The sequence below is a fragment of the Gorilla gorilla genome, chromosome 9, assembly GCF_029281585.2.
Source record: "Gorilla gorilla gorilla isolate KB3781 chromosome 9, NHGRI_mGorGor1-v2.1_pri, whole genome shotgun sequence".
Classification (NCBI taxonomy): Eukaryota; Metazoa; Chordata; class Mammalia; order Primates; family Hominidae; genus Gorilla; species Gorilla gorilla.
Window position 1 is genome coordinate 81,674,015 of NC_073233.2, and position 13,776 is coordinate 81,687,790.

Genomic DNA, 13,776 nt, shown 5'->3' on the forward strand with positions numbered 1-13,776 from the left:
GCACAATCAAGGCTCACTGCAACGTCCGCCTCCCAGGTTCAAGCAATTCTCCTGCCTCAGCATCCTGAGTAGCTGGGATTACAGGCACATGCCACAATGCCCAGCTAATTTTTTTGTATTTTTAGTAAAGATGGGGTTTCACCATGTTGGACAGGCTGGTCTTGAACTCCTGACCTCAAGTGATCCGCCCACCTCAGCCTCCCAAAGTGCTGGGATTACAGGCGCGAGCCATTGCTCCTGGCATATTATTATTATTATTTTGAGATAAAGTCTCCCCCTGTCACCAAGGTTGGAGTGCAGTGGCACAATCACAACTCAACTGCAGCCTCAACCTCCCAGACTCAAGTGATCCTCTCACCCTCAGCCTCCCAAATAGCTGGGAAAATACGTATGCACCACCACACCCAGCTAATTTTTATTTTTATATTTTGGTAGAGACAGGATTTTGCCATGTTGCTCTGGATGGTCTCAAACTCCTGGGCTCAAGCAGTCCTTCTGCCTTGGTCTCCCAAAGTGCTGGGATGATAGGCATGAGCCATTGTGTCTGGCCTACATTTATTATTTCTTAATTTTTTTGAAGACAGTCTCGCTTTGTCACCAGGCTAGAGTACAGTAGTGTGATCATAGCTCACTGTAACCACAAAACCCTGGGCCCAAGGGGTCCTCCTGCTTGGCCTCCCAAAGTGTTGGGAGTACCCCAGCGTAAGTACCTCTGCACCCGGCTGTATTGAAGGTTTTTTGTTTGTTTGTTTTGCTTTTTAGATCATGATCTCCATGAAATATGCTTCAAGAAAGCTGTTTTTGGAAATAAACTGGCATAGGAATGAGACTAAAGACTGGCAGACCAATTAGTTACGCCAGCACAATAGTTCAGATGGGAGATAATAAAAATGGACCTTGGCTAGTACACGTGGAGGTAAAGAGGAGGGGCATTCAAATGAAGAGACAGAGCAGATAGTTGGAGATGAAGGTCAGAAGTGCCTATCTCATTAGGTCAAGGAGTTATTACTATCCTCTAAATAATGTGTTTCAAAAACTATCTCCACATTTTGATTTTGTAAAATTTGCACTTGTGTCTCCTAACCCCAGGCTGCCAGGCAGGATAATTACACTAGAGGCTATGAGTGGTTTGCTAGAGTGGAATTAGGGTTTTTCTGTTTCTGTTTTCCAGTACATGTGTGATATTTGGGCCTTGGACAGCAGCAACACAAAGACCTTTTCCATAAGAAAAGGGTTTTGTTTTGTTTTGTTTTGTTTTGTTTTGTTTTGTTTTGTTTTGTAGAGATGTGGGTCTCATTATAGCCCAGGCTGGTCTCAAACTTCTGGGCTCAAGCAATCCTTCCTCAGCCTCCCTAAGTGCTGGGATTATAGGTGTGAGCCACCACACTTGGCCGAAAAGTTTTCTTACGTTGAGTAACATGTTTGCAATAACAAGTAGTTCAGTGCAGACCAACCTGAAAGGGATGGGAAGAGGTGGATAAGGATAGCCTCTCAGGTGTCACAGTATCCCTGCTGAGATTACAGGTGTGAGCCACAGCACCCTGCCCCTTCCTGTGGGCTTCTGTGATCTTACTGAACAGTTGAGCTTCCCTCTTGCAGCCTCTTTCATCATCTTTTCGCCCTCTCTCTAGGGTTAGGTAATTCCCACTCACTCAGCCCAACCCTGCACAAGGAGAAAATTCCTGGTAAAGTTCGGGCTGGGGAGTCAGCACCATCTCTTTCTGGCTTTTCCTAGGTAGCCAGTCCTCTTCCACCTCTGGCCTTTTACATTTTTTCTTTTAAGTATGATTTTCTTTGTACCAAAATCATACCAAAAAATAGAAGCAGAAAAGTTCCACTGAAGCTAAAATAGTTTTCAGTTTGAGGTAGCTTAAGGTATGTATTTCCACTTAAGCCATAGATTAGAACTTTTGGCACTATGGGAAACTTTTTATAATAGGTGATCATGGAATTATTACTTTAAAGGAAGTTTAACCAGAGATCAAACATAGTCTTTCTAAAGGGCCTCCCTTTATTCTCTTGCTCCCTAAGGCATTCTCTGATGTGGCTGTGCTGAGAACCAGGACAGGTTTTTTTGTTTTTTTTTTTAAGCTTTAAAGGAAGGTTAGCTTGTAAAAATAAAACCAGAAAGGCAAAGTACTCAATGCTTTTTTTGTGATGCAAGATCTTATAAAAATCTAAAATCTATATTTACTTCTAGGAACTTTAAAAATATTCGCACATTCATTATTTCATTCAACATTTGTTGGAGCTTCATTATGTTCTATGACCTGTGCCAAATGCTGAGGATAGAAAGAAAAATGAACAATATTCCTTTAAAAGTGCTCTAGTGAATCCAGTGGAGATCTAGTGGAGAAGATACATAAGTGAACAAATAGTTACAATACATTGTGTTGAGAGCATAAGAAATGAGCTGTGGAAGTGCAGAGAAAGGACCACATTATTTCCGTGGAGTGGTTGGAAATGGCTACACAGGAAAGGTAACATTTGACTTGTGTCTGGAAAGAAGAGTAGGAGTTTTCCAGGTGAATGAATAAAGAAAGGTCAACAGAAATATTGTAGGAGCAAAGGCAGGGAGGTGTGATAGAGAATATCATGATTGGAGAATTACAGGATTTAATATTGGCTATGGAGTAATATATGTGTTGAAAAGGGTGGAAAGGCCAGCCAGGCTCAGTGGCTCACACCTGTAATCCCAACACTTTGGGAGGCTGAGGTGGGAGGATTGTTTGAGGCCAGGAGTTCAAGACCAGCCTGAGTAACAAAGTGAGACCCCATCTGTACAAAAATAAAAATAAAAATAATTAGCTGGGCACAATGGTATGTGCCTATAGTCCCAGCTACTTGGGAAGCTGAGGTGAGAGGATCACTTGAGCCCAGGAGCTTGAGGTTGCAGTGAGCAAGATCACATCACTGCACTTCAGCTTGGGTGACAGAGCAAGACTCTGTCTCAAAAAAAAAAAAGGCTGGAAATAAGGCTAGATAGGTAGATGGGGATTAGATTTTTTTTTTTTTTTTTTCGAGACAGAGTCTCGCTCTGTCGCCCAGGCTGGAGTGCAGTGGCCCGATCTCGGCTCAATGCAAGCTCTGCCTCCCGGGTTCACACCATTCTCCTGCTTCAGCCTCCCGAGTAGCTGGGACTACAGGCGCCCATCACCACGCCCAGCTAATTTTTTGTATTTTTAGTGGAGATGGGGTTTCACCGTGTTAGCCAGCATGGTCTCGATCTCCTGACCTCGTGATCTGCCCGCCTCGGCCTCCCAAAGTGCTGGGATTACAGGAGTGAGCCAGTACACCCGGCCAAAAAAAAAATTCTAGTTATTTTGGGAATCCTTATATCTTCGTACAAAGGACTAACCGTCTCCTTCTTCCTTCTTTTTCCCTTTCTCTTCACCTTACCTACCCCAGAGAGTGTATTAATGCAAAGATGGATTTGTATCTTTTTTTTTTTTTGGGATGGAGTTTTGTTCTGTCGCCCAGGCTGGAGTGCAATGGCGCCATCTCGGCTCACTGCAAGCTCTGCCTCCCGGGTTCAAGCGATTCTCCTGCCTCGGGCTCCTGAGTAGCTGGAATTACAGGCATGCACCACTACGCCCAGCTAATTTTTGTATTTTTAGTAGAGACGGAGTTTCACCGTTTTGGTCAGGCTGGTCTCAAACTCCCAACCTTGTGATCCGCCTGCCTCGGCCTCCCAAAGTGCTGGGATTACAGGCATGAGCCACCGCACCCGGCCATGTATCTTATTAGATTGTATTTACCTGGACTAGACAAGGAAAGAAACTCTCTGGCTGCCAACCTGCCCTTTTGCAAACCTATAGTCACAGTCCCATAAAACAGATGAAGCACAGGCACGGAAATGAAACAGCTCACCACTTATATAACATTATGTTAACTAGGTACCTTCTTCCTGTCTCTGTTCCTCATCTGTGAAATGGATATAATGATCCTCAGCCTCATAGGGTTATTGGAAAGACTGAATGAATCCATACACCCATAAAGAACCGACTTGGCACATACTAGCATTTGATTGATTTTTTTTCTTATTTAAAATTTCACTTCTAAAACCCCAATAGCATTTATTAGGCAATAATCAATCACTGTACTGGAGGAGGTATGGCTGGTCCATTATATTTCCAAGCATAATTAATTGTCGTATCTGTGTTACCTCAGTACTTTGCACACAATTCTGGTATTTCACTTACCATACTAGATACTAATTATTTGTTACTAGATACTAATTATTTTTTGCTATTATTTTGATTGAGTTCCTCAAGGACTGAGATCCTAACTAATTTTTTCCAGTATCTAGCACAGGACGTGGAAATCTGACTTCTAAACTCAATTTAAGAGATGATTGGCCGGGCCTGGTGGCTCACGCTTGTAATCCCAGCACTTTAGGAGGCCGAGGCGGGCGGATCACCTGAGGTCGGGAGTTCAAGATCAGCCTGACAAACATGGAGAAACTTCATTTCTAGTAAAAATATAAAAATTAGGCGGGCGTGGTGGCGGGCACCTGTAATCCCAGCTACTTGGAGACAGGAGAATTGCTTGAACCCGAGAGGCGGAGGTGGCAGTGAGCTGAGATCCTGCCACTACACTCCAGCCTGCGCAACAGAGCGAGACTCCGTCTCAAACAAACAAAAAAGTCAGATCTGTGCTAGACGCTGAAAGGAATTAATCAGACAGGATCTCAGTTTTTTAAGAACTTTCAAATACAGAGAAGAGGTGGTAACAAATCATTAGTGTATAATATTGTAAGCGAAAAATCAGAATTGTGTGCTAAGTACTGGGGTAACACAGAGATGGTAATTAATTCTGCCTGGAGAAACAGCAGTGAATGTGACAACCTGAGTGAGGATGGAAAGCAGGAGAATTTCTAGACTCTGAATTTCAGAAGCTTCCGGAACTAAAATGATGTGGAAGTTGAGTGAGTCTCGGTGGGATATTGCTGCTGCACCTGGTCAAGGCCGTTCCGTCAGTGTTTTCAGACGCCCTGGGAACGCGGCTGCAGGGTCGGGTCTTCGGTTTGCACAGCTAGAGGCCGCGCAGCAGCAAAGGATGAGCGGAACCTTGGAAAAGGTAACGTAGATTCCACGCACGCGGGGCGCGGGGAGATGGCGGACGGTGCAGAGAGGGGAGATGGCGGAGGGTGCAGAGCGGGGAGGTGGCGGCGCGCGGACATCCGGGGATGAGACACTGGGGCGCCCAAGGTCCTTCCCAGCAGCACATGCGGCTGCCTGGCGTTGAAGGGGCTGAGCAGATTCCTTTCCACCCGGGGCGAACTCTGCCGAGCCGACCCGTGCCACGCCCACACCACATGCCACTCTCTCCACCCAGTTTCTGGAAAAGGGAGAGCTCTGCGATGGGAATCACGACACCAGGATACGGTCCCGATTAACTGTGTGACCTTGGGCAGGTCATTTTATATTTGCATTCAGTTAGCAACTTCCAGAATTTTTTCTAAGAATGCAGTTTTGACTTGCTGAACTGATGAGGTTGTGAAGCTACCTGGTAATAAGGAAACAGCAGTAATAAACTAAGTTTTCGTTCTTTTCTTTCTTTTTTTTTTTTTTTTTTTGACGGATTTCGCTCTGTTGCCCAGGCTAGAGTGCAGTGGTGCGATCCCGGCTCACCACAACCTTCGCCTTCCGGGTTCAAGCGATTCTCCTGCCTCAGCCTCCTCAGTAGCTGGGACTACAGGCGCGGGACACCATGCCGGGCTAATTTTTGTATTTTTGGTAGAGACGGGGTTTCACTATGTTGGCCAGGCTGGTCTCGAACTCCTGACCACGTTATCTGCTCGCCTCAGCCTCCCAAAGTGCCGGGATTACAGGCGTGAGCCACCGCGCCCTGCAATAATTAACAACATTTTCGTTTCCAAAACCTTATTTAAGTGACTGTCATAAAACCGTATGAACCACTATAAATGTGTTCCTGGGCTTTCTCCCGTTCCCTTAACAGATTTAACAGATTTCATTTGTGCTCTTTCAATTGTATCATGCTGCTTAGATTAATGACTCATTTTAGCAATTTATATTAAAATTTTGTTTTAGGCATTAATTGTGGAAACTATATTTCCATGATTCATAGGTCAGCATGGTCGTTGCAGCTCATGGGTCTACCTGTGGTTACCTTGGGGCTGCCCTTGAATGTGTAAGGGCCCACGCCTCACTTCATCCTTTATGAAACAATTCACTTGTTCACCTTAGCCAGTTTGTAAGAATTTGGCCAAATATGGTGCCAAGATAATAGAAAAAAAAAATCAGAAAGTTTCAAAATTCCATTGTTAAAGATGGTCACACTGGTGACTACACTCCTTGATTTGCCTTGGTTCCAAGAAGTGCTAAAAGGGAGGGATTATTTTTCAAGGAATACTATTTCCAACCATTCGGTTCTCCATGTTTCACCATGTTGCTCAGGCTGGTCTGGAACTCCTGGAAAAGAGCCCATGGAAATCTGTCATTAAGGCCAGCATCTGACGTATATAAGGCCTCTCGACGTCTGATGCCACTGTTCTCTTCCCGACTCCTTAGTTGCTTTAGTCAACTAACCTCGTCATTATTTGCCAAATGTAAGTCTGTCTCAAAGTGTTAGTTAATACTTTACATTTATAAGGAAGGTCATGGGATTTGTGTCAGACAGTTCTGTCTCTTGTTATGACCTTGGGCAAGTTATTTAACTTTACTGCTTCTGTTTCCTATCTGTAAAATGCAGATGATGCCCACCACATGGAATTGTAGAGACTATAGAGAATAATGTAAATAGGAATATTTTGTAAGGAAGGAAGGATGATGCAAATAATAATATTGATATTGTTCTATAGTTAATAAATTTTCATTTACATAATTTCATTTGATCTTCACAATATCACGAGATAATCCTGGCAGATGCAACAGATGAGGAAATGGAAGCCTCATGACTGGTATATAATAGAGACTTTAATGTCATACTGATGCCTTGAATGAATGACTGGAACCTAGGCTTTGTTTTTGTTTAGAGACAGGGTCTCACTTTGTCACCCAGGCTAGAGTGCAATGGTGCAATCATAGTTTACTAAATCCTTGAACTCCTGGGTTCAAGTGATTCTTTTCACTCAGCCTCATGAGCAGTGGGGATTACAGGTGTACACCACCATGCTCAGCTAATTTTTTTTTTTTTTTTTTTGAGACAGAGTCTCGCTCTGTCGCCCAGGCTGGAGTGCAGTGGCGCGATCTCGGCTCACTGCAAGCTCCACCTCCCGGGTTCATGCCATTCTCCTGCCTCAGCCTCCTGAGTAGCTGGGCCTACAGGTGCCCACCACCATGCCTGGCTAATTTTTTGTATTTTTCATAGAGACGGGCTTTCACCGTGTTAGCCAGGATGGTCTCCATCTCCCGACCTCGTGATCCGGATCCGCCCACCTCAGCCTCCCAAAGTGTTGGGATTACAGGTGTGAGCCACCGCACCTGGCCTTTTTTTTTTTTTTTTTTTTTTTTTGAGACAGAGTCTCGCTTTGTCACCCAGGCTGGAGTGCAGTGGCCCGACCTCAGCTCACTGCAAGCTCCGCCTCCCGGGTTCACGCCATTCTTCTGCCTCAGCCTCTGGAGTAGCTGGGGCTACGGGCGCCCGCCACCACACCTGGCTAATTTTTTGTATTTTTAGTAGAGACGGGGTTTCACCGTGTTAGCCAGGATGGTCTCGATCTCCTGACCTCATGATCTGCCCGCCTTGGCCTCCCAAAGTGCTGGGATTACAGGCTTGAGCCACCGCGCCTGGCCGCTCAGCTAATTTTTTTATTTTTAGTAGAGATGGGGTCTTGCTTTGTAGCCCAGGCTAGTCTCGAACTCCTGGCTTCAAGCAGTCCTCCCCCTTGGCCTCCCAAAGTTCTGGGATTACAGATATAAGCCACCACTCCTGGACGAAACCTAGATTATTAGTTGTACCCCTCCTAAGATCCCACTGCCTTTTCTGTTCTTTTTTTTTTTTTTTTTTTTGAGACAGGGTCTCACTTTGTTGCCCAGGCTGTAGTGCAGTAGCACAATCTTGGTTCACTGCAGCCCCGATATCCCGGGCTCAGGTGATTCTCCCACCTCAGCCTCCTGAGTTGCTGGGACTACAGGCACCTGCCACCAGGCCTGGCTAATTTTTGTATTTTTTGTAGAGACAGGGTTTCGCCATTTTGCCCAGGCTGGTCTGGAACTCCTGGGCTCAAGCAATCTGCCTGTGTCAGCCTCTCAAAGTGCTGGGATTACAGGCGTGTGCCACCATGCCTGGCCCGCTGCTTTTTCTTTTCTGAGTATTTTACATCTCCCTAATATGATAATATTCTTGATTTTCCTCATCTGTGAAATGCAGGATGAAAACCTTTCCTGGCTTTCCTATGTGTCAGACCTTTCCTTCTTTGTAACCCATACACCCCATTATACTGATCTAACATAGGATAATAAATAATTTGCGCATCTGCTTTCTTCATTAGAAGTTTTGTGGGTATGCAACTATATTTTCTTTTTTTTAAAATTTTGTTTTGAGACAGGGTCTCACTCTGTCACCCAGGCAGGAGTGCAGTGGAGTGATCTCAGTTCACTGCAACCTCTGCCTCCTGGGCTCAAGCGATCCTCTCGCCTTAGCCTCCTGAGTAGCTGGGATTACAGGCACGTGCCACCGTGCCTGGCTAATTTTTTGTATTTTTTTGTAGAGATGGGGTTTTACCATGTTACCCAAGCTGGTCTCAAACTCCTGGACTCAAGTGATCTGCCCGCCTCGGCCTCCCAAAGTGCTAGGATAACAGGCATGAGCCACTGTGCCAGGTTGCAACTGTATTCTTGTCTATATGCACCCACCCTATAGTGTATTTGGCCTAAAGTAGGTACCTGGTAAATGTCGAATGAATAAATGAACAAACAAATGTTGATATTACATGGTAAGTACATGGTAGAGCTGGGACTAGAACTTCTAACTCTTAATTCAGTGCTCTTTCCTTGGGGCCCTAAGAAGTTTCTGGCTGCAGATAATCTCAAATTTTATTTTATTTTTGAGACACTGTCTCACTATGTTGCCCAGGCTGGTCTTTAACTTCTGAGCTCAAGTGATCCTCCCACTTCAGCCTCCTGGGTTGCTGGGATAACAGACATGCTCTTCTGTGCCTAACTTCATCTCAAATTTTAGATGAGTGAGAAGCCCAGCTTTGCTAGAATAAAACTGGATAGAGCCAGTACCTCTTTGGGTCAACAGAAGGAGTTCAGCAGGGTGGAACCAGATAAGGCATTCATGCTGATATTTATCAGATCAGTGTACTGATGATCACGATGGCAGGATGGTATCTAGGGAAGTTAGAATGCACCAAGGAAATGAGTATTGAATCACCTGCAGTTATTTTGCACAGAAAATGAATGGCTCTGGAGTGTCATGCTCAGGTCTAGATGCCACTCACTCTGAGATAACCACTATTTTCTCAGGGATTACCTTACCCCTGAACCACAAGGGTATGGTTAGGGGAGACTCTGTGATCACTAATGGTATGCCAAGTTATGTCTAATATGTCAGCCCAGAAGGAACATCCTTGGGAACTGATCTCAGAGATAAGATGTTTTCACATTTCAGCATTTGAAGGCTAAAGTGGAACAGAGTTCATATGAACAAAATGTCCTCCAAATACATTCAATAGACAAGAATTAGGAGGACATTAAAAGACATGAACTAGTAGTACACACATTTTAGAGTACCTAGAAGGGCAGGAAGTCCAAAAGCTCAGAATAATCAAGAAGTTGGCTATTTCCTGGTCACCACTAGACCACAGGCCCTGGAGGAGCTTTTCTATTTTGTTAATGGTTTTATCTTCAGCACCTGTCACACCCTAAGGTACATAGTGTTTCACAAATGAGGAATCAAACAATTACCACCACCATTATCATCATTGTTACCAGTTTGACCATTAATAATGCAGCTTGTACTTGTTAGCCCTGTTCATGTGTTATCTAATTTAATCATGTCAACAAGTCTATGAAGTAAATATTTTTATAAACTCTTCAGAGATAAGGAAATGAGGTTTAGAGGGATTTACTAATTTGATCAGCAGATATTTATTGGGCACTTGCTGTGTGCCAGAGTGTATGCTAGATGCTGGGATGTAGCAGGTTCCTGTCTTCATGGTGCTTATGTATTTATTTATTTATTTTGAGATGGAGTTTTGCTCTTGTTGCCCAGGAGGGAGTGCAATGGTGCGATCTCAGCTCACTACAACCTCTGCCTCCCGGGTTCAAGTGATTCTCCTGCCTCAGCCTTCTAAGTAGCTGGGATAACAGGCATGCACTACCACGCCCATCTAATTTTGTATTTTTAGTAGAGATGGGGTTTCTCCATGTTGGTCAGGCTGGTCTTGAACTCCCGACCTCAGGTGATCTGCCCACCTTGGCCTCCCAAAGTGCTGGGATTATAGGCGTGAGCCACTGCGCCTGGCCATGGTGCTTATTAACAGATGGACTAATTAAACTTATAACTACTTAACTGACTATGATAAATGCTGCAAATGAAAGATTCAGGGTGCTATATGACTGTGTAACAGAAGGATCCAAGCAAGTCTGAGCAGTCACAAAAGTTTTCTTGAGGACGTTGCGTGACTACTAAGATTTAAAGAGTAGGTAGGATTTAGAGAAAATATATTCCAGATAAGGAGAAGAACATGTGTAAAGGTTCTGAAATGAGAACACTTGGAGTTCCAGAGGAACTCCTAGAGGAAGTTGGGAGGGAGAGAAGCACTGGGGTGTAGATTAAGGGAGAGTATGCAGAGAAGTAGTATGGGAGTGAGAATTGAGGTAAGGGATTGAATTTATATTTGGGCATGGTGGCTCATGCCTATAATCCCAACACTTTGAAAAGCTGCAGTGGGTGGATTGCTTGAGCTCAGGAGTTTGAGACCAGTCTGCGCAACATGGCGAAACCTTGTTTCGTGTTTTTTTTTTTTTTTCCTTTTTCTGGAGAACAGGGTCTCCCTATATTGCCCAGGCAGGTCTCAAACTCCTGGGCTCAAGCTATCCTCCCACCTCTTGCCTCCCTGAGAGCTGGGATTACAGGCGTGAGCCACCACACCCGGCCCGAAACCTTGTTTCGACAAAAAATACAAAAGTTAGCCAGGTGTGGTGGCATGTTCCTTTAGTCCCAGCTACTCGGGAGGCTGAGGTGGGAGGATCAGTTGAGCCCGGGAGGCCAAGGCTGCAGCGAGCTCTGTGATCACCCCACAGCACTCCAGCCTGGGTAACACAGTGAGACCCTGTATCTATCTATCTATCTATCTGTCTATCTATCTATCTATCTATCTATCTATCTATCTATCTGTCTATCTAAACTATCTGTCTCTGAATAAATAAATAAAATTAAATAAATCAAGGCCGGGCGTAGTGGCTCACGCCTGTACTCCCAGCACTTTGGGAGGCTGAGGCAGCGGGATCTCCTGAGGTTGGGAATTTGAGACCAGCCTGACCAACATGGAGAAACCTCATCTCTACTAAAAATACAAAATTAGCTGGGCGTGGTGGCGCATGTGTGTAATCCCAGCTACTCGGGAGGTTGAGGCAGGAGAATCACTTGAATGTGGGAGGAGGAGGTTGCGGTGAGCCAAGATCGTGCTATTGCATTCCAGCCTGGGCAACAAGAGTGAAACTCCATCTCTGGAAAAAAAAAAAAAAATTAAATCAGGTCAGACAAACAAACAAACATTTTAGATGGTGACCACAAGATTGTAAAATTGGGTTAAGTTCGAGAGAATCTAGTTAGGGAATTGAGTTTAATGGAGCTCAGCTCTGGCTTAGAAGTATCATCCAGCACTTGTGTTATGAGGGCAAGTATTTACTTCTTTTCTTTTTTTTTTTTTTTCGAGTTGGAGTCTTGCTCTGTTGCCCAGGCTGGAGTGCAGTGGCATGATCTCGGCTCACCACAACCTCCGCCTCCCGGGTTCAAGCGATTCTCCTGCCTCGACCTCCTGAGTAGCTGGGATAACAGGCATGCACCACCATGCCCGGCTAATTTTTTTTTTTTTTTTTGGAGACGGAGTCTTGCTCCATCGCCCAGGCTGGAGTGCAATAGTGTGACCTCAGCTCACTGAAACCTCCGCCTTCTGGGTTCAAGCAGTTCTCCTGCCTCAGCCTCCCAAAGTAGCTGGGACTACAGGCACCCAACACCACACCCGGCTAATTTTTTTGTATTTTTTTAGTAGAGACGGGGTCTCACCCTGTTGCCCAGGCTGGTTTTGAACTCCTGAGCTCAGCCAGTCCGCCCGCCTCGGCTTTCCAAAGTGCTGGGATTACAGGTGTGAGCCACTGCACCTGGCCTCATGCCCGGCTAATTTTTGTATTTTTAGTAGAGACAGGGTTTCACCATGTTGGCTAGGCTGGTCTCGAACACCTGGCCTTAGGTGATCCACCTGCCTCCGCCTCCCAAAGTGCTGGGATTACAGGCGTGAGCCACTGCACCTGGACTTCATCTCTGAATTTTTTTTTTTTAAGTATAACAGCAGGATCCAAGCAAGTCTGAGCAGTCATAAGTTTTCCTGTGACTCTTTTTTAATAATTAAAAAATATAATTCATTTATTATAATATTCACTCTTTTTTTTTTGAGACCGAGTCTCTGTCACCCAGGCTGGAGTACAGTGGCGCGATCTCCGCTCACTGCAAGCCCCGCCTCCCGGGTTCACGCCATTCTCTTGCCTCAGCCTCCCCAGTAGCTGGGACTGCAGGCACCCGCCACCACGCCCAGCTAATTTTTTTTTTTTTTTTTTTTAGTAGAGATGGGGTTTCACTGTGTTAGCCAGGATGGTCTCGATCTCCTGACCTCGTGATCCACCCGCCTCAGCCTCCCAAAGTGCTGGGATTACAGGCTTGAGCCACCGCACCCGGCCTATTCACTTTCAAAGTAGATAATGGTTTTTAGTATATTCACAAAGTTGTACAACTGTTACCACTATTTAATTCCTGAACATTTTTACCATCCCAAAAGGAAACTCCTTACCCATAAGTAGTCACTCCCCATACTGCCATCTCCCAGCCCTTAGCACCCACTAATCATCTTTCCGTCCTGTGATTTGTCTATTCTAGTCATTTCATATAAATGAAATCGTGTAATATTGATGGCAGCAGTGGACCATCTGGATTGGCCGCTGCCATCACTCTGGCTGCAGCAGGGAGGCGTGGCCAGAGCCAGTCAGAGCCAGGGACAAGTGGGAGCCCTGCCCCTTCCGAGTTGGGGCGGTGCCCAAGTCATGGCTGTGGATCTAGGCCTCCTGCTCCACGGAGCAAGCAGGAGCCCCGCTCTTCCGAGTGCAGTTACGGCCGCCCAAACCGTGACTGCGGACCCAGGCATCTGTGCACTCGAGTTGTGGGGCCCAGGAAGGCTGCCCCAGCCCTCGCAGGCTCAGGGGTGTCTGCTTCTGCTGCCTGGCTTCTCCCTGCTGTCGGCACCAGCTCTGATCTTGGAGCAAAGCTGGGGCCAAGCCCAGGTACTGTCGCAGCTTGGCCAGGTGTACACACATTCGGGGCAGTGCTGACACGCCAGCCTCTTGCCTCTTTGGCCCCCTCTGGACTTTGGGCACCAACAGGCATAGGAGGGAAGCCAAAGCGGGGCTGAAGGCAGCTCAGCAGTGGCCTGCCCGTGCCCCTTGGCACCTACAGGGCACTATGAATGGCAGTGGGAGGCAGACAGCTTCCTGGGCATAAGGGGGCAGGTTCCCAGTGAGACCCCACCTTCAGGCCAGGGAGTGCCTGAAGTCTGGGGCTGGGCTGCCAGTCCCGTGGACAGGAGTGGGAACT

The 13,776-nt window shown here is 45.9% G+C and overlaps 1 protein-coding gene across 1 annotated transcript in view; it reads left to right on the forward strand.

Moving 5' to 3' along the window:
• Positions 1-4,609: 4,609 nt before the first annotated feature.
• The window catches only part of MRPL48 (mitochondrial ribosomal protein L48), a 77,318-nt gene continuing 68,151 nt past the window's right edge, over positions 4,610-13,776 (forward strand). Inside the window, exon 1 of the mRNA XM_004051787.5 lies at positions 4,610-5,079. Coding sequence (XP_004051835.2) covers positions 4,912-5,079 — 168 coding nt within the window. The 5' untranslated portion in view covers positions 4,610-4,911. The remainder of the gene's footprint in view (positions 5,080-13,776) is intronic.